Here is a 21,147-nt window from a genome sequence, read left to right as displayed (position 1 = left end):
AGAAATAGTTGGGATTGTTCTAGCCAGGTTTTAGTAGGAGAGAGAATTTTGGGTGATTGTTTCGAGGTGGGATAGTGTTGTGGCTGAGCAGGCAAAAGCTGAGTCATCAGCATATTGTACGATTGGCATGTCATTAGCAAATGTATTCAGTTGGAGGGATCTAATGTATAATGAAAGAGTATATAAGGTAAACAATTTTCCATATTTTTGTAACATAAGATTATTTTTGGGCTCAATTAATTAATATAAAGACAGAACAATATGGAGACAGAGCTTATTCCATCTGCTCCTAATGTAAAATATTCTGCTGGAACGTTGTCTCCTGCTAATGTAGTAGGTTTGCTCAAATATTTATTTATTGACACAATTGCGACTAGTTCAGATGAGAAATTGTCCAATTAGTACTATAGTTTGAGGTGAGAGGAGGTACAACTACATTCTTTTGGCAGATGTGAGAAGTAGTAAAGTGTTCATTAAACCTGCAAGCTATGGTGTCATTAGTTTTGGTTGGAAGAAGCTTAGGTGCAGTCTTAGTACTTAGCTTTAGAAGATTGTTTAAAGTAGATAGCAAACTGGGATTGTTAGTGTTTGTTTGTGCTGTTGTGTAATAGTTCTTGTCTAAAAGAGCATGTTTATTTGGATGGATTTCTTAGGTGTCAGTAATTTTGGTAATTGTTTCTGGTTTACTATTAGAATTTCGAAGCGAACTCTGTCGACTGCACTGTTGAACACGGAAGTTCGAAAATGGTAATATCGAAGACCAAAAACCAACCTAGGAATGGGTTTTAACATGGGTCGAGATAGGGGAGAGGTTTGTAATTCGGAATAACACTGAACACCTATCTCGACCCATGTTAAAACTGTTCCTAGGTTGGTTTTTGGTCTTCGATATTACCATTTCCAAACTTCCATGTTCGACAACAGTACAGTCGATGGAGTTCACTTCGAAATTCTAATATTCTTGGCGCCATTTACTCCAAGTATTACAGTAGTTTACATTAATTGTTTTTTTTTCCATGTTAACTATGGTACGTTTATCACTTTGACTCTCTTATACTACAGTGGTTGCTATTGGTTTAAAATTTGCAGAAAAGTGGCATTAAACTACATGACTGCATCATTTTGTGGGAGTGTTTAGTGGGTTCCATTTGAGTGTTTCCAGGATCTCAAGGAAAGTGTCTCTGTTGATGTTGGTAAGGTTTCTTACAGAGATTACATACTGGCCCTTGGGGATTTTTATGAAGTCTCTGATTACATAAGTTGGGTGGTGGTTGCTAAGTATATACATTAAGGAGTATTCCAACCTGTTTTATTTTTTTCATGGTTAGTTGTTGGTATGCAATCCAGGGTGTTAAATATGCTGGAGGTTTTTAGCATATCTTGTTATCTTGTTGAACATTTAATCGAGTTAGACCAAATAGATTAAGTGGGATGCGTTAGTTTCTTGATCAGACCAGTCTATGTTAAGGTCACAGAGAAGGAGGGTTTCCTGTTTATATTGCTAGTTATCCAGTTAAGTATATTTCAGTGGTATTAATATAATTTCTATTTGGAGATATGTGTGAACCTGTTATACATTTTGTCTTATGTGAGCTTAATGTAAGATGTATTAGTTTTTCTGAGTCTTATTTTGGGGGTTGGTAGGTGTATGTTGCTATTTCTAAGGTGGGATTTGAGGTTCTTAACATGGAAGACTGGTTTTCATATTGCTGTAACTTCTGCTAAAAATGTATCTGAATTACAAGCTCTTGTAACCTTCTCATTTTCCACAAGGATATTTCTTTGAGAAATAATCATTCTTTTATGCCTAAAATGGCATTAGAATTTACTTTAAGCCAGTTTAAGTTCCCTGTCTTTTTCTTGAGCCCATAAACAAGGAAGCAAAATATCCTCATACTCTGTATGTACTCAAGCAAAACTCAGTCCTTTAGGAAAGCTGATCAAATGTTTGGTTCCTATGAAGGGTAACAAAAAAGGGCAGCTAGTGCCAAAGCAGACAAATTCTAAGTGGTTGCCTCATGCGGTTTCTTTTTTACTATTCTCACTATAACAAGATACTTTCCGGTAGGGTTAGTGCCCATTCTCATATGGCTTTGGTGTTTTTGGTGGCTTTCTGGAAAGAGGTGGACTCTAGAAGCATTCAGCAGGTAGCAGCTGGGTCCATCACGGATACTTTTACAAAATATTATAAACTGGATTCATTTTCCTGGTCCAGAGCAGGCTTTGCTAGTACCGTTTTCCAGGCAGTCATGGATTCTGTATTTCTTCCTCCTCTTGTATTGATTTTAAGCTTTGTAGTCTATCCAAGTAGCTTAGGCTAATGCAGCGGTGATCTAATGGTGTTCATAGTACAACTCTGTAAGTAAACTTAGCTTAACAGTAGCTTTTCTAATAGATCACTGTTACAGTAGCCAGTCTTCTTTCTGTACTTACTGTTTTGTATTGCCTAGGTGTGGTTGTATATTCCCTTGTGTATACAGTTACATATTTCTAGCATTCTTTTTTCCTTTCAGGGCTATTACCTCCCTTCTTGAAGCAAGAAAGCTCTGAAGCTTTTGGCACTCACTTGCTTTTTATATGAAGCTCTGCTCACTCTCTTGACTGAGCATGTGGAAGGTGCCCTTAATCTTTGAAAATATGGCTGGTTGGTCATATCCATGACTGGATGTAACCCAACTACTTTAGGGTACTGCTTTAGTGATCTATTGGAATATCTACTGTTATGGTAAATGTATTTGTATAACTGTACTTGGACTATTAGCAATATTTCCGTAGTTTAATTGATTTTATAAAAACTGTGTGACCTACGGTTTAACAAATGGCGCCATCTTAGGCGCACACTTTTGGCACTGATGCTTGCACTGTTAATTGCCACCTAGCAGTGAACTGTTAAATTGCTTTTTGTAGTCCACAATTTGATTTAACCTGTTTGCTTGTTGTATGACTGTCACTTAAACAGATACTGCTGTTTGGCAGTTAGGAAATTGGACTTTGCTCCTCTGTAGTCTCCTGGACAACAGTGCCTAGTAACTCTGTATTAACCTGTGGGAGGAATCTCATTATAACTTACTCTTTGATCATTTTTTTCTACTCTTATTTTTTAATCTTTCAAATAATAAGTCATAGTATTTACTTCATACTAAGGGATTACTTCCCCTAGACATCTTCATTTTTATAAGATATGTAGACCACTAAGTTTACTGGGTATTTTATAAGAAACCAATGTCCAGTGTGAAGTAAAATGAAGATGTAGTTTTAAAAATGCATGTAAGTTTCTTGTTGGAGTATATAATTTCATCTAAATATGTTAAAAGCCATTATCTTATGATGTCAGTTTTCATTCTATCCTCAACTCTTGGTTCTGATCCCAGCCTCAGATCTGACTCTGCCATTACTAAAGCTTGTGATGACCAAAAAGCTCTCGAGCTTCTCCCTTACCCATAATGCACAACCCCTAAACATACCCCAGATCTTGTTTGCCACCTTTCTCAAAAAGATGTGGTCAGCAGTAGTTTCGGTTATTAAAAAAAGTAGATAAGTGTATTTTTTCTAAAAAAAATCTTATATTTCTCTTACACTCTCCTTTGCTAGTAGTTCTTTCCCCATTTTCTCTATTCTTACACCATTGTGTAATTATCACTGTTGGTATTATCTTTCTATCTTCTTTCCATCTATCTTAAAAAAAAAAAAAAAAAAACTTATCTTGTGCTTCTGTTGGTTTTGTATTGATGCTGGTATGGCTGAGAAGGGTGTTTCTGCCTTTAAAAACCGTCTGAAATGTGGGCACAAGTTGCCTCTTTCGGCCGCCCATACACTTTGTGTTTATTGCTCAGGTCGATAGAACCTGGAGTAGGATTTTTCTGTTTGCCAGGACTAATCCCACACTGCTTGTGGATAGAAAAAAATAAACTTATTCTTAAAGGTTTGTTGCTGTCATCCTTTGTTGAAGTTTGTTGCCAGCATCCTTTGCTGAAACCATCTCTGGGGCTCAGTCCCCCAAAGTGAAGTCTAAGAAGTCAAGTCTCAGTCTTCGATATCTTCCACTTCCTCGACACCATCTTCAGAGCATTCTAGGTAGAGATCAAAATTGGATCCAAGAACCTCCTCCCTTTCTGATTTGTAGAAAGGGATTAATGGATCCCAAGTCCTCTGATCCAGCTAAGGAACCTTTGACTCTGACTGTTTTGCGTCCAATTATTCTATCAAGAACCTGTTCTCCTTCTTTTGATCCTGTGCCTTCGAGTCCTTTCCCCTTTTATGGAGAGGTGCCATTCAGAGTCACCTTCCTTGGCCTTGTCTCGTTCATCCAGGAGTTTGACTGCGGAAGATGCGGATAAAATGTTGAAGTTTCTCTCGGCACAGATCTAAATGGGTGTTTTACCAGCTCCTACCACTTCAAGTCAGGAGGCCCGTCCATCTACCACACCACCACCACCTCATACTCCTTCTCTGATCCCTTTGTTTCAGAATCCCTTCTCCAAAGCAGATTATAGCCTCTTGCAGGATGGTATAAATAGCTTCACTGTACCTCCTCACCTAGATGGAACTGGCAACTATGCCAAGCTCTATACCAATGCTTTATGCAAACACCTGTATAATTGCATTGACTCAGCTGTACCTGATAAGACCAAAACAAGCTCCTCAAGGAAGAGCAAACCTGTCCGGTGGATAACTGTCATTAACAGGCTTTACATTAAGAGGCAGAAATTGCTGTCTAAGAGTAAGAGGGAGTGAGCCCACCTAAGCAGGAAACAATCCCTCCTCAGCATAAACAAGCAAATAAGACTTCTTGTGAAGTCCTCCAAAGCAAACTGAGTCCAAATTAGCTTACTCAACTAAGGACAACCACAAGGCATTCTATAGTTACATCAGTAACTTAAAAGTAAAGTCCCAGATTTGTGCCGAACTGGTAGTTCATAATACCACATGCACTGAGCCTCTGGACATAATTAACCTGTTGGCTGACGGGTTCTGTCAAAACTTAATTCCCTTGTCCCTGCCGCATTTACCCCATGACATTCCTACCAGTTATCCCCTACCGTGTGTATCTAAAGAGCAAGTCATAAATGCCCTCTCTAAGGCTGAAAACACAGCATCTGTGGGACCTGATAGCATCCCAGGCTGCATCCTTTAAGGGCTCCAACTTGAATTAGCAACACCATTGGGTACTCTCTTCAATCATAGTCTAAGCACCAGGTTTGTGCCAGTTGAATGGAAAATGGCCACAGTTATTCCCTTGCACAAATGTAGTGTTTCCACTGACCCTGGGAACTATTGACCTATTAGCCTGACTAGCCTTATCTGCAAGACCATGGAGTGAATCATCATGGACCTTGGGGTCCTAATAGACAGATGAAATGTCAGCAAGCAAAGGAGAGCAGTAGTGCTGAAGTAGAATTCATCCTCAAGCCTTGGTGGGTACCTTCACGAGGTGGACCCTGTTTTTCACAAAATCTCACCAAGGTGACACCGCTATAGACTGTATTTATATAGCATGTATCATGTACAGAAATAAGGCAAAAACAAGAAAGATAGCTGGGTGCACAAGTCCCAGGATAAAAAAGTGCCCAATCTTGTTAGGCGCACTGGTGCCAGGACCGGAAAAAATGACAGTGTAGAATCTTTACAATCCGGAAACATTCCTGCAATGGGGCCAGGCCCAGGGGGAGGATGCCCCCCATTGTAGAAGGAAGTAGCAGTCCACAAAAATCACAAAAACTGATAGGCCAAAGAAGAGCCATAAAGACGACAGAGTGGACTGTTGAGGATAAGAAAGAAATTGTGTATTGTTACTATTATGCAAAAAGCCCAGAATTTCCAGACAGAGGATATACAAAGAGATTGAGATAAATTAGAGGAAAGAAAAATACTTTCGGAAGCTTCAAATAAAAATTTGCATTCATTAATACAACAGATGTTTGAAAAACAGTATATAGATCAAGAAACTTTTATCTGTTTGGAAAAAGAAACATCTGAGGAAGTGCGAAAATGTAAACAAAAAAACCTAGAAACGTTTGAAAAGTACAAAAAAGAAATATGGACATGGGAAAGAAAGAGAGAGAGATTTGATATGGTGCAATATTTATGCAAAGGGGAAAGCCGAGTTAATATAGAGAAGGTAGGCACAATGATAATCGAGAAATACAGGCAAAGGCATCCAGATATGGAAAATTTCACAGTAAAAAATTAATATCACAAAAATGGAATGTGGAAAAGAAGATTAGTAAAGCAGACGTTAAAGAAATAGAAGTTGAAGTTATGGAGTGTTTGCGAAGTGAAGGATTTAATGTAGAAAGTCTAACGCAGACTACATCACAGCGTGATGAAGCGAGTCCTCAAAGTAAGGAGAAGCAGGAAGATCAGGAGACGTTTAAGAAGAAATATGGACATGAGAAAGAGATTTAATATGGTGCAATATTTATGCAAAGGAGAAAGCAAAACTAACCAATACAAAAAGAGCAGCACCAAAGATATTTGAAGAGAAATACAGGCAAAGGAAACCAGATATGGAAAACTTTACAATACAAAACATAAGACCAAGAGGAAAAGGAGATGGAGAAGTTAAAGAAATAGAAATTGAGGTTATGGAGCACCTGCAAAGTGAATGATTGTGTAGAATACCTAATGCAGAAAGCACCACAATAGGATTGAGCAAGGGATATCCAAATTAATGGGAAACCAGTGGAACAGGAAACAACTGGTCAGGTGCCATATCAAGATCTTTTGGAGCCTTTCACAGGAAACCAGTATAAAAGTTCACTTGAAGCTAGATGGAGTCATTACTTGTCACATTGCCAGTGCTGCAAAGAGCATTTTTGGCTGACTTCAAAGAGTGAAACAATACTAATTTCATGAGCTTTAATCGTACTTTGACTTAGGAATGGGGTCCGTTCCCATCATGGTACTAGAAACCCAAACGATTTGGCGAAATTAAAAAATGGAGAGACCTTAACAAAGATATAATCTCCAAGCACTTGACCCCACTCAGTTTGGATTTGTCAAATGGAGATCATGCCTATTAAACCTGATGGACTTCTTGGAGACATTCACCAAGGCCTTGGATGAGGGGAAATCTGTGCATGCAGCCTACCTGGATTTAGCCAAGTCATTTGATGCTATCCCCCACTCAGGCATCATTGACAAACTCACCCAACTAGGCATCAACCCTTGTATCATTAGATGGGTCACTAACTGGCTCACTTATAGAACTCTTAGTCAAAATAGGGGAATCCGTCTCCAACAGCAGACCTGTAACCAGTGGTGTTCCACAGGAATCACTCCTGGGACCTCTACTGTTTGGAATCTATTTCTGCAAAGTACAAGCAAAAACTACAGGTCTGTGGCTGACAAAGTTTGCTGATGACTACAAACTAGGAGTGGTCATAGAATCTCCAAATGATATCAGCATCCTACAAAGAGGGTCTTGCATAAACAAATGATTGGTGCCAAAGCCATGGCCTTAAACTCGGTGCAAAAAAATGTATCATCATTCCTTTCAGTAAAAGCAATGTTTGCTGTCTACCACATCCAGTAGCAACACCTTATGTATGCACTCAGTGATGAGAGACCTGGGCCCACAGGTTTGATAGTAGCCTTTCCTATGACTATCATGTCTCCACGATGGTAAGAAGGGCATTCTGTATTGCTGCTTCTCATAAGTAAGGGCATTGCCTCTAGAAAAAAAAGTGATAACCTCCCTGTAGTCTTCCCTGATCAGGCCAATAATTGAGTACAACATCCCTTTTAGTGTGTACCTTTTCAGACACCTGCAGCAATTGGAGAAACTACAAAGGTTCCTCACAAGGAAAATTCAAGGTCTTCAGCATCTGGCCTGTGAGGATCCTTTGAAATCACCATCACTTTATTCTGTTTCATACAGACTTCCCAGAGGTGATCTCTGCCTTGCATACAAGGTGATTTCTGATCCTACTTTATTGGAAATGTTGCATATCTGCAAGTCAAATGGTATATGGGTTACTCGCTCTCAAGACCTTAACCGAGTATATGACATTAATAAAATCTGATGGAGGGACATGTTTGTTTCTCAGAGGTTACCACACCTTTGGAACGGACTCGCACTTTGTCAAACAGAGCATCTCATTGGCCTTATTCAAACGCAATCTGGACGATTGGCTGGGGGACCGTAAATTCACCCTGGGGGTTCCACTTGTATCCTTCATGGACAGGGGCAGTAGGTGCTGATCGTAGAAATAAGGGTAAGAACTTGTCTAGGTTTTTAAGGGCCCTGGGGCCATTAGCCTAGTAACTTTGTATGATCTCCCAACCAGGTATCACAGAAAAGCTCTTGTTGGAGAATCAGTTAATGTTGTCCCTTGTTATTTTCTCAGACCATCTCGTGCTCCTGCTTTTGCCATCCCATCATTCCATTGCAGTATGAGGCAAAACTAGCAACACTATCATTGTTCTGCATGCCAACATTAGATACTGAAAAATGCTTATTACAAGTGCATCTGCTGCTAACTCCATTTTCTGCTACCAAATTTTTCATAGTAACATTTAAAATGTAACATTGAGACTGAATGACTAAAAAAGTAGACTTGCATATGCTAAGTCCAAGATGGGCATTTTAAGGAATATTCCCTTTCCTATGAGGTATGGCAAGCTCAGAGTTTTTATATATAAGCTCGAGGAGCCCTCCGCAAAAAAGAAGTTTAAAGGAGAACAATGTTAGAGATTCAAGGAGCTGTTTTCCTGCCTCTTTAAAATGTCTAAATAGGTGTTGGCTTTTACTGTCCTAAAATTGTCATATTTTTCATTATTGCCCATCAGCTGTTCTTTTCCAAGTGTTCTTGAGTTATAGCATTTGTCGAACTACATTATTACTCCATTTCTTTATTACTCCATTTCCTTTTACTGTCCTTTTTAATTTTGCTTTGATTTTAAATTGTCCTCCTGTTCCAGTGCTGTCCTAGATTCAGACTTCTAAGTTATCCTCGCTTAAGGCGACTGGCTGTTCTTGCCCTTCCATTAGTTTTGTAGCTTTCCTTATATTCTGATATCTTTTGCAATGTTTTTAGTTTAACTCCAGTCTTGCAAACCTTCTTTTGCCTTAGAAGTGTTAGTTTTGTTACTTTTGATAACCTTGTTGGATGCACTGTCTACAAGTCATCCCATGCCAAGTATGACCCAGACCCACAGTGTCTGGTGCAAGGACGAAGATAAATCATTCCAAACTGGACAGCAAAAGGCAAGTATGTGGCTGTATGTGTAAAAATAATGATAATCTGAGAGACATCAGATGCAGTGACAGAAGGAAACCGTGTGAAGTTTAAATTCTTAGACAAGGACATTTTTATTTATTTTAGAGATGTGGTGTAAGCTGTGACTTTTTTTTTTTTTTTTTTTGGTGTCTGTCAACCCTCTACCTGTCAGACTATTCATTCCACATTACATGAGTGAGGGTTGACTGAAAGGGGGTAATCATCCATCATTCAGACAGCCATCAGGAGTGGTTTGAGATTATCACTTTGCAGCTGTATCACTGTATGCTCGTGATAGAGGACTGAGAAGTGTGCGGTATGCTGATTGCAGAAGATGCCCCTCTTGCTCCCATATGGGGGCATTCCTTTAAGCAGCTGTTCCCTTCCCTGCCTCTTAGATCATAAATGGTGGTTTCGCCGGTAAAGGGATCTCATACTTACCTGGTACCCAAAAGTGCGTTAACCCTTCCCACAATCAGAGTTAGCCATGCGACTTCACTCCTCTCCTCCTGGTTCCTCCAGTACTGAGGTCACACTGACCCCAGGTTGCCCAAGTCACTGTCAGGGCTTCATTCATCTGTGCCATGAAAGCAGGTGATGTAAAGTTATGATTCAGTGATTGTTGCTAATACATTGTTTAATTTGCAGAGATGTGTTTTTTTGTTTGTGTACTGTTCACATGTGATTGATTGTTGCTTATGCAATTCAACAAATTTGTTAGAGTTAAATATGTTTTCAAAGATAGATACTAAGATAATTTTCAGACATTTGCTGTAAATCAGAAATGCCTTAATTGATTTAGTCAGTGATCTTAAAACTTTGATGTTATGTTGTCCTATCTCGCCTTCATTCTTACAATGATGGGTTCAGAGCCGATCCTCGGCTCCAGTTCGGCTGAATACTTAGCTGAAAGTCTCAAACCTGACTTGTGGCAAGAAGGTATCCCACAATGCAGTGGTGCAATTCCCCAGATCTCTTTTGCCGCTTTATGAGGTTGGATGTGCTCATCTTGGCTGTGGCTAAGTTCTGTCAATTTTTTTCTATTACTTTGCCTAGAACTTGTTATATTTGCATATATATATATATATATATATATATATATATATATATATTTATCTTATTAGATTTAACTTGTTGTGCCTCTTGGTTGCTCTTTGTTAGGTAGTGATAGTTTTTTCCCCTTTAGCATGGCTTTTGTCATCACTTTGTAGGCCCTTTTGGTATCCCGTGTAGTAGTGGTTGTTCATCCGCTGGTCTCTTTATAGCTCGTTTAAGTTGGAGAGCTTTTTGCCCATTTAAGTTGGAGGGCTTGTAGTGTCTTACTGTCTTGTCAGATAAATAGAATCGTTTGAGTTAGAGGTTCTGTTTTTTCTACCCTGGTTGTCGCACCTTGCATTGTTCTCTAGTAATGTTTGGTGTAGCTTTAGCTATATTAGTCTTAGCTATTTTTTTTTCTTGTTGTTGCTGTTGCCTTTGGGGTTTTACATTGACAATGTCTAAAGACCAAAAAGAGAGAGAACATAAGCCTTCTGGCTTTAAGAAATGTCAGAAGTGATCACAAAAAATGTCCATCACAGATGGACATGTTATATGCTTTTATTGCCTTGGTGCCATTCCTCTCCAAGAAGACTGCACCTTTTGTCATTATTTTAGTGCTAGAGTACTTCAGGAAAGGAGAAACAGGTTGATTCTAAAAGGGCTCTTAAAGCCTTCTTTTGAGGAAGCCATCCATAGTTCTTCCTCTTCTTCGTTTCCTTCCTTTAAAAAGGATAAATCTCAGAAAAGACATTCATCCACTACATCGGCTCAGTCAGAGCCACCAGTCAAACTTCCTAAAATTTCAAAGGCCAGTACTTCCTTGGCTAGACAGTCCTCAGAGCTGTCGGAAGTTCTTTTGGTTGATAGGCCTGGTACATCAGCTCCAAAGCCTTTGGAGCTGCAAAATACCTCCACTCAGAGCCAGTCCATTGATATTTCGCTGGTTTCTTCGACATTGAGATCACCAATCCTTCATAGGTCTCGCTCTTCTTCCCTATCTTCCAGGTCTACAAGGAGCTTATCAGATGATGACATGGAACAGGTGGTGCGCAGCCTCCTGAAGTTGCTGGCACTGACTAAATTATTCTCAGCACCTACCCATTTGGTGTCGTAGCCTACCGTGCCAACTTTTTTCTCCTCCGAGCAAGGCTGGTCCTTCAGAGCCGGGGTGCTTCGTACCACTTACTGTGGACCCATCGGTTCCGGGACTCCCTTCGGTGTTCATGGAGCCGACATCTGCTCCGACTCTCTCGGCGCCATCCTGGGAGTTTGGGAGCTGGGGTTCCCTGGTCGGCCTGGCGGGGATTCTTGGCCACAATCTTCGGTGCCGAGTCTACCCCTCGGAGCGTCGGCCCGGGTTAGCTCGGCTCCCACATCGGCGTCGGGTCTGATCTCGCTGGTTCCATTGCCTTCCTCTGTCTCCTCGGAGCCGGGGGAGTCTTCGGAGCCGGCGGGATCCACCTTTAAGCTGATGAGGAGTGTGCTGTATACCCATTCAGCACCACAGAAGGATACCAGTACTTGTTCCCCTAAGGCACTGGCTACTATCTCGGCACCACCCATTCCACAGGACAGCAGAGATCCAGAGCCTTAGGTTCCCCACCATTGGGCGAACCCCTCTCCTCCGAGGCCTCCCTAGAATATCCTTCTGAGGAGCCACTTCACAAGAGAACCTGCAAGAGGAAGCATGTTGACTCCCCTGATGAGTCCATCACTTCAGACACTGACCTTGATGAGTCGGGCAGGTCCCCACGGTCGTCCTCTGATATCTCATTTGCAGATATTCTAGAGATCCTCAAGCAAAGAGGCGGCTGGCAAGCCACCACCCCTTCTGATGAGGAGTCAGTGTACCTGAAGGCTTTTGGGTCTCAGTCTTCAGCCTTCTGGGTGTCTCCGCCTTTCGATGAGCTAACGGACCTGGTTAGTCGAAAGGCATGGGAGTCACCTGACACTACGGAACCGGTCCCTCGGAGGCCAAACAAATTTTTGTCAGCTTTTTTGGGCAAGAATTTTCTAACCAAGGGGGTACCCATAGAGGCTATGGTGGTGGCAGCAGCCACCAAGAAGGAACTTGCAGAGACTTCCTCATCTGTTCATCCTCTGAATAAAGACTCTCGAACGATGGACAGATACGGAAAGTGTGTCTTTTCTTTAGTGACTTTCTCACTGTGATCGCTGAACTACTCCCACTTTACAAAGCTACAAAGAGATCTCTTGAAAGAGTTAGGCAATACTCTACAAGGTTCATTAGCTGCAGGGGTGAATGAGAAGGTCTCCTCCCAGCTGTCCACCTTAAATTTCATTGTCAACTTCTCCATGAGGCTCATATCCTACACAGCAGATGGAGCGAGTATGCTGCGGGTTCTGCAGTTTCCCTTAGGAGACACTCCTGGATGGGCTTATGCAACTTTGCAGAGCCCTTTAAGTCTACCTTTACTAATGCCCCTTTTGATGGTTCCTCACTCTTTGGGCCCAAAGTAAAAGACACTTTAACCCAGTGTGAACAGGAAGGGAAAACTCTCTCTGCGATTGGAGTACATTTTTCTTTACCTTCAAGACCTTATCCTAAAGGCCAGAAAAGCGGAAAGATGTGGTTCAAGAGATCCCAGAGATTTTTCCAGGATGCACGGGGTGATACCTTCCCCAGGGGCAGAAGGGGAGGTAATAATGGTAGATGCCACCCCAGAGGCAGAGGGGACCCCGCAAAACCAGGGCAACCATGATTCCTTTCGCAGACACCCTTATCAGCGCTCCTGAAAGAAGGCCCGACTGTTATACTCTGGAGGCAGTCGGGGGACATTTATCAATGTACCCAGAAGCCTGGCAAAATATCACAAATGACAAATGGGTACTAAATATAATATCCAGATGATACTCCATCCCTTTTTCCAACCCTGTTCCACAGACCAAAACAATCCAAGATGTTCCACCCAATCTAAGGGAACAAGCAACTGTAGAGATTCAAAAGTTGCTCCACAAAAGAATCATCCAAGAAGTCCCCGCAGACCAAATAGGATTTGGAACTTACTCAAGATTCTATTTGGTGCCAAAAAGAACAGGGGACTGGAGGTCTATATTAGACCTAAGCAAGTTAAGTCAAAGTTCTGAATGGTGACACTGCAGTCTATACTTCCCTTTTTAGAGAAAGACGATTGGATGTGCTCGATAGACCTTCAAGATGCTTACTACCACATAAAAATGGACAGGACATCAAGAATGTACATACGCTTCTGGCTGGGAGCCAGCCATTACCAGTTCTGAGCTCTGCCCTTTGGTCTCACTACAGCCCCCAGAGTGTTCAAATGTATGGCAGTAGTGGCAGCTCACCCGAGACGTTTAGGATTCCGTGCATTTTCCTATCTAGACGATTGACTCCTATCTGCCACCACCAAACATCTACTCCTACAAGCCAGAGACCTAACTTTGGACATCTGCAGTCAGCTGGGCATTACAGTAAACTTTCAAAAATCTGCCTTGTTGCCCTGTCAGCATATTACATTCATAGGTGCAGATCTAGGCACTTTATCTATGGTAGCACGCCTTCCAAAAGAAAGAGTTATAGCACTCAGCAGATATTTCACCTCCTTCCCAAGTCCAGAGTGAAAGCAAAGATAATTCTAAGATTACTAGGAACAATGCCTTCTACGATTATACTGGTCCCTCTTGCCAGAATGCACATGAGGATACTTCAATGGCTATTATTCTCCCAATGGTCACATCAAGAGCTTCCAATGTCTCATTTGATCAGAATAACGGAATCTTGCAACAACGACTTAAGATGGTGAATACACTACACTCGTGACAATAGGCAGACCCTTTGTTCTACATCAGCCAATAGCTACAGTGACCACGGACGCTTCCCAGATGGGGGGGGGGGGGCATTATCTGAGAAGAACAGTCCAAGGTACATGGCAAGAACACGAAGCTCACTTGCATATAAATGTTTTAGAGATGAGAGCAGTGCTGCTTGCGTTGCAAGCACTTCAAGACTCTCTCCCTCTAGGGACTGTTGCGATACAGTCAGACAATATGTCTGTGGTTTGGTACATGAACAAGCATGGGGGAACCAGATCTTACCCCCTTTGTCAAGAAGCCCTAAGAGTGTGGCAATGGGCAGTTTCTTCCCAGCGCTTTCTAATTGCAATGCACATTCTGGGGAAGTCCAACGTGATAGCGGACAAGTTGAACAGAGCAATCCTAATGCCTCACGAGTGGTCTCTCAATCGCAGTGTAGCGGAAATGATTTTCCAAACATGGGGACAGCCTTGGTGCGATCTCTTTGCCAGTCTCATGAATGCCAAGTCAGCAACTATTTTACCCCTAAAGTGAAGGCTCATTCCACTAGAGCAATGGCTACGTCATCTGCTTTTCAAGCCAGAATTCCCACGGATAATATTTGTGCAGCAGCTACTTGGTCTACTCCACATACTTTTATCACTCATTACAAAGTAGTTTTGGCCTCCAGGGACAGGGCATCCTTTGGTTCTACTGTGCTTAAAGGTGTACTCCGTGAGCCACCCAGAGAAAAGGTGCTAGGGACGCTGTCCCATCATTGTAAGAATGAAGGCGAGATAGGACAACATAACATGAAGATGTTCTTCGTGTTTCACTGTTGCAGTCATTACATTTGGGTAATCTGCTGGCAGGTTGCACTCAGTCTGCCTGATTAACAAAGTCTTGGGTCCTGCGTTGGTTGCTGTCCCTTCTTCCATGACGTCAGGTCATCAGGGGTATAAAACATGCAGCCGACGCCATTACTTCAGTCTTTCTTGCCGTGCAGTGCCCGAAACAGAAGCAGTTCGCAAGTGCCGGTCGGCCGACTCCTGAAATTTTCGTTTTCGAGTTTCAGAACTGAAGTCTTCAACTTAAAGCTAAGTACCCCGTTGGGGCAATTTTTTCTTGCTCCTTACCGATGTCAGTAAAAGTTAATAATTGCATTACTTGTGGAAAGCAAATACCTCTTAAAGATTTTAATTCGTACTGTATTCCTTGCCTAGGCCCTGACCACGACGTACCTTTCTGTCGGTTTTGTGCTTTGTTTAATCAGCACAATATCCGTCGCCGGTATATTTTTGCCTCTAAATATTGTGGTTCTTGGTGTAATTATCCAGAAATGTCATCGGTTAACCATCCAACTACCGGGATTCCGAAAAAAACCCCAAAGATAGAGACAGGCCGCCGAGGTTCAAAACTGCCGACAACGCTTCTCCTAAGCCAGTCGCCTTCGCCAGTACTCAGTGAGGCGCTTTCGCAGCCCCTGATACCCGCTACTTCTGATTCGCAGGCCTCTACTGAGACCCATTCGGAGTCCGGTATGCTGTGAGATACTTCAACTATGGAACCCACCGATGTCTCTACCTTGGATGTGTCCGGAGCTGCTGTGCAGGAACCGGCTTCTGAGGGTGTATTCAGGCCTACAGACTTGCATATTAAATCGACACCTCCTTCATTACTAAGGCCTAAATCTTGATCCATGTCTAAAAAAACCAACGCCCAGGCCATATGCTCAGGCCCCTATGCCTAAAAAAACAAATGATAAAAATGGCTGAAGATCTAATAACTCTAATCAGGGGTAGTCAATACCCCCCCCAAGAGGCCTAGGGCTGAGCTTGATTATGACTCTTCTGATCAGGATTCTGTTTCTTCTGACCCTTCTGATGACCTGGATTTGTCCATACCTACTTATGAGGATTCTGATGCAGAGGATTCCATTCCCTCTGCTTCCCCTCCTGAGGATTTTTCTTTTGGGGAAACTTTACATACTTTAATGGAGCATTTCCACTGGGAAAGCCAGGAATTTTCTGATTTTAAAAAGAGGTTTAGGGATTTCCTTCTTCTACCTCAGCATAGGCCTTTGGCTGTACCTCCTGTACTAGACATTGTTGATGTGTTCTCGGAATCCAATTTGGCCCCTGATTCCCTGCCTCCTGCTCCTAGTAAACCTGGTTTACTAGGTTCCTGAGTCCCCCAAGTTCCTTTTCAAAAATCCTGTTGCAGATCCAGAGACTGTTTCTTAGGGGCCCAAGGGCATTAAGGCTTCTACTGCTAAAAATCCTACTCCTGCTGATAGAGACTCCAGGGCGCTGGATAGATGGGGTAAAAAGGTTTATACTTCTGCAACCTTGGCAGTTGGAGCTTTAAACTGCCAATTTCATATGTTAAAATGTCAGCAACATGTTATTGGACTGCTTAAATAGAAAATTATGTTGATTCCTGACTGTGTGGAAAATAAAGATTTACAGGACTTAATGCATTCTGCTGAACAAGTTGGAAAACATACTTTGCAATGTGGTTTTGATTCTTTAGAGGCCTCTTGCAGGGCTGCTGTTACTGGGTCTGTGCTTTGAAGGGATGCTTGGCTTAAGGAGCAATCTTTGCCCGATCATGTTAAAGCTAAATTGTTGGATGCTCCTTTAAATCAGGACCGCCTGTTTGTCAACAAGGCTGAAGAAGTTCTTAAAAAGATGGAAGATAAAGCTAAATCTATGCAGACTGTTAAAGATTTTTTACAAGTGCAACCTCCTAAATTTAGTAGGCACTGGCCTACTAAGAATCGGTCCTTTCCAGTCCCATTCCAGGTCTTCTCAAGCCAAACCCAGACACAGCAAAACCCCCAGGTTTCAGTCCCAAGGGACTTTCAGAACCAAGCAGTGGGTGGCCTCCACTTCCAAATCTGGAAATAATAAGACACCCCCCCTATGGTAAACAATCTCAACGACTTCCTTTTAAATTTCCCAAGCAGTTATCTTTTGATTGCCCCTTTGGAGGGAAACATTGCTCTTTTTGCAAAGAACTGGGAACGCATAACCCAGGACAAATGGGTTTTAAATATAATGTCCCAGGGATACAGATTTCATTTCCACATGTTGCCAACACCAAATGGGTGGCCAGACCTGCCCGCAAATCAGTGGGCAGAGGCTCAAAAAGAAAAAGTACTTTCCCTCTTAAGCATGGGGGGTTATTCAACTGGTACCAGAAGAGGAAAAGGGACAAGGTTTCTACTCCAGACTTTTTCTGGTACCCAGAAAAGACAAATCATGGCGTCCAGTCCTGGACCTGTCTACTCTAAACACCTTTCTGGAGATTCCAAAATTCAAAACACTGACTCTTCAATTACTTCCTATGCTAGGCAAAGATGCCTGGTTGGCAACATTAGATTTAAAAGAAGAATACCTGAACATACCAATCAAGGAATCTTGCAGAAGATACCTACGCTTCAAAGCAGGCTACATGCAATATCAGTTCTCTGCACTGCCCTTTGGCTTGTCTACTGCGCCCAGGGTATTCACAAAGTACCTGGCTCCAGTTATTGCATTTTGCAGGCAAAGAAGTATTCAATTATACCCATACCGGGACGATTGTCTAATTCAGGCAGAAAGCCAGGGCATACTTTTGAATCATCTGGTATTTGTAAAAAGGGTTCTAACTTGTCTGGGGTAAACCATAAATGAAAAGAAATCTCAACTGGTACCCTTTCAACAAATTACATTCCTGGGAGCAAGCTTGAATACAACTGCCCAGATGGCTTACCTCACACCAGAAAAGCAAATTCATTTGGTAACCTATTTCAAACAAATGGCCACAAAAACTCTGCTATCTGCAAGACAAATACTGCAAGCCTTGGGGTTTGTGGCTTCCTGCATTCTTCTAATTCCATATGCAAGACTGCATATGAGGAAACTACAGTGGTATATAAAAAGTGTATGGAGTCAACATTCTCACAGCCTGGAAACAATGATTCCTATCATTCCTTGCCTACGTCTTGAGTTCTCTGGTGGACAGAGGCCTGCCACCAAAACAAGGGACTACCATTCACACTAACCCTGCCACACAAACTCTAACTACAGATGCATCAGACTATACATGGGGGGGCTCACCTGGCAGGGAAGTGCATTCAGGGCAAATGGAACACAAGTTGAATGCACCTACATATCAATCAAAAAGAAATGTTAGCTGTACAGAATGCTCTGACAGCCTTCAAGGACTACATTCTTCCAGGACAACTAATGGTAAAGACGGACAACACCACGGTTATGTGGTACATAAGCAGGGGGGTACACATTCCTACCCCCTTCTGCAGACTAGCCATGGCATTGTGGAACACAGCCTTGAGCTACCAAGTGCACCTACAAGCTCAATTCCTGCCAGGAAAATTAAATACGCTGGCAGACGGACTAAGCAGAAACCTCATGGACCCACACGAATGGAAACTGGAACCAAGGATTTTCAACATGCTGACTAGCAAATGGGGGAGCCCACGCGTAGATCTATTTGCCTCCCCCCAGAACTACCAGTTGGACAAGTTTTGCACAAGGACTCCCCACAAACGAGCCTGGAAAGTGGATGCTCTGTCCTTCAGCTGGAAAAACCTATCGGTCTATGCATTCCCCCCACTGCCTCTGCTCTCCAAAGTTCTACTAAAAGTCAAACAGGACAAACCAAGGATAATCTTGATTGTTCCAGACTGGCCACGCCAACACTGGTACCCCCTCCTGCGCAGTGTGTCACAGTTATCTCCATGGCACCTGCCACAGACTCCTTCCCTGCTGTCTCAGCAGGAGAACCAAATTCTGCACCCTCAGCTTCCAACATTGAAACTTGCAGACTGGCTAATCACTTAAATTCACACTTATCATCCCTCAGCAAACCTGTGATGGATGTCATCTTGGAGGCAAGGAGAACTAGTACTAGAAAATATTATGCTGACAAATGGAAAAGGCTCTGTGCCTGGAACCAGTCTCAAGGGATGAGCACAGCAGCACCCAATTTACGTCGGATTTTGCAATACTTAACTGAGATGCTTCACAATGCCCTGCCTTTTTTTTTTCCTCCATTAAAATCCACACCTCAGCCATTTCAGCTCATTATAACACCGAACCTCCCCTCTTCTCTCATTCTCTGCTCAAGCAGTACCTCAGAGGGCCAAAAAACTTGAAACCACCCAGGAGAGCTCCAACCCCTGCCTGGGACCTTAACCTTATATTGGAGAAACTCATTCTACCTCCTTTTGAGCAAGCTGCTACTACAGACTTAACATTTCTTTCATGGAAAACAGCCTTCCTTTTAGCAATCACTTCAACTAGAAGGATATCTGAATTACAGGCCCTTATGGCAGTGGAGCCTTTCATCATCTTTCATGCGGACAGGGTGGCACTCAGGACCAATCCATCCTTCATGCTCAAGGTGGTATCCAGTGTGGCTCTTAATCAGTAAATTAATTTGCCAACTTTCTTTCCCAATCCGCAGAACAAAGGGGAACGGATTCTGCTTTTCTTGGATGTGTACAGACAACTTAGATTCTACTTGGACAGGACTAAACCGCAAAGAAAATCTGAACAACTGCTGGGAGCATTTGCTGCAGGGGCAGGGGGGGAGGCTATTTCAAAACAAACCATTTCTAAATGGATTAGCAATTGCATTCATTTCTACTATAAGCACCATGGAAAACCTATCCCCCAGGGGATCAGATCTCACTCCACCAGGGCTACATCTACTTCTGCAGCATTTATCAGAGGTGTTCCTACCAGGGACATCCTAGAAGCTGCTACCTGGAGTTCTGTACATACTTTCACCAAGCATTATCATTTGCCAATTTTCTCTAAATCCAGAGCTGGCTTTGCCACTGCTGTCTTGCAGGGCCTTATAGCTGGCCCTAATGCTATATAAACTCCTCCTCCCCAACCATAGCTTTGGGAATCTACCCAAATGTAATGACTGCAACAGTGAAACACGAAGAACATAGTACAATTGTGTACACTTACCATAAATGTAGATGTTCAAGTGTATTCACTGTTGCAGTCCTGGTTACCCTCCTTCCAGCCCCCTAATTTCTTCTGGCTATACCTCTACTTTCCTTTACTATGCTTAAAAGCCTTTTTGGTGTATTTGCTTTTGTTGGAGGTATACCTTTGTGTTTTTATTTGCTCCCCATTAGCAGGGCACCTGACATATGGGGCAAGAAAAACTGAAGTAATGGCATCAGCTGCTTGTTTTATACCCCTGACGACCTGGCATCATGGAAGAAGCGACAGCAACCGATGCAGGACCCAAGACTTTGTTAATCAGGCCGACTGAGGGCAAACTTGCCAGCAGATTACCCAAATGTAATGACTGCAACAGTGAATACACTCAACATCTACATTTATGGTAAGTGTACACAACTGTACTTTATGTACTCACCATAACGTTCCATGGTTGTTGTCCATCTCGCCTTTCATTCTTACGAAACCTCCTTCCTTCCCCCTGCCAACGACTGCTTGTGGACTTGGTAGATTTTTTATTACTTTCAGAAGTTCTTCGTTTCAGCTTTTCTCCTTCCAGTACATGTAGTATGGACTTTGGATTTATGTTTATATGTTTGCAGATATGTATATAGTGTACATATTCAGTATTAGCAGCAAACAAGATCTGGGTAATTGCACCACTGCATTGTGGGATACCTTCTTGCCACGAACCAGGTTTGAGACTTTCAGCTAAGTATTCGGCTGAGTCGGAGCCAAGAATCGGCTCTGAACCCATCATTGTAAGAATGAACAGCAGCGAGATGGACAACAAACATGGAACATTATGGTGAGTACATAACTTCTTTTTTTTGTTGAAAGGTTATTTTTGACCTTCATCTTTTGTGTTGCATAGTTCATATAAATGACTGCTAAACTTTCTCAAAGTACATTATTGCTAATGATCACCTTTTTGTTTCAGATGGCCAGTGGGACTTAACAAATTATCACCTTCTGGACCTGGGCCGGCCCCACCACTCCATTCGATGTATGACTGTGGTGCATGATAAAGTCTGGTGTGGGTATAGAAATAAAATCTATGTTGTCCAGCCAAAGGCTATGAAGATTGAGGTATGTTGCATTGGGTAGTGTTCTTCCACTGTTCATTT

At 42.3% G+C, this 21,147-nt stretch overlaps 1 protein-coding gene across 1 annotated transcript in view; it reads left to right on the top strand.

The window, feature by feature from the left end:
• The window catches only part of SPAG9 (sperm associated antigen 9), a 2,484,778-nt gene that overhangs the window by 2,136,399 nt on the left and 327,232 nt on the right, over positions 1-21,147 (top strand). Inside the window, exon 24 of the mRNA XM_044084932.1 lies at positions 20,961-21,109. Coding sequence (XP_043940867.1) covers positions 20,961-21,109 — 149 coding nt within the window. The remainder of the gene's footprint in view (positions 1-20,960; positions 21,110-21,147) is intronic.

This window comes from Protopterus annectens, chromosome 10.part0 (assembly GCF_019279795.1).
Source record: "Protopterus annectens isolate FY-2018-M chromosome 10.part0, PAN1.0, whole genome shotgun sequence".
NCBI lineage: Eukaryota > Metazoa > Chordata > Ceratodontiformes > Protopteridae > Protopterus > Protopterus annectens.
Note: the sequence above shows the minus strand (reverse complement) of the source record. Positions and strands in the feature narration are given on the sequence as shown.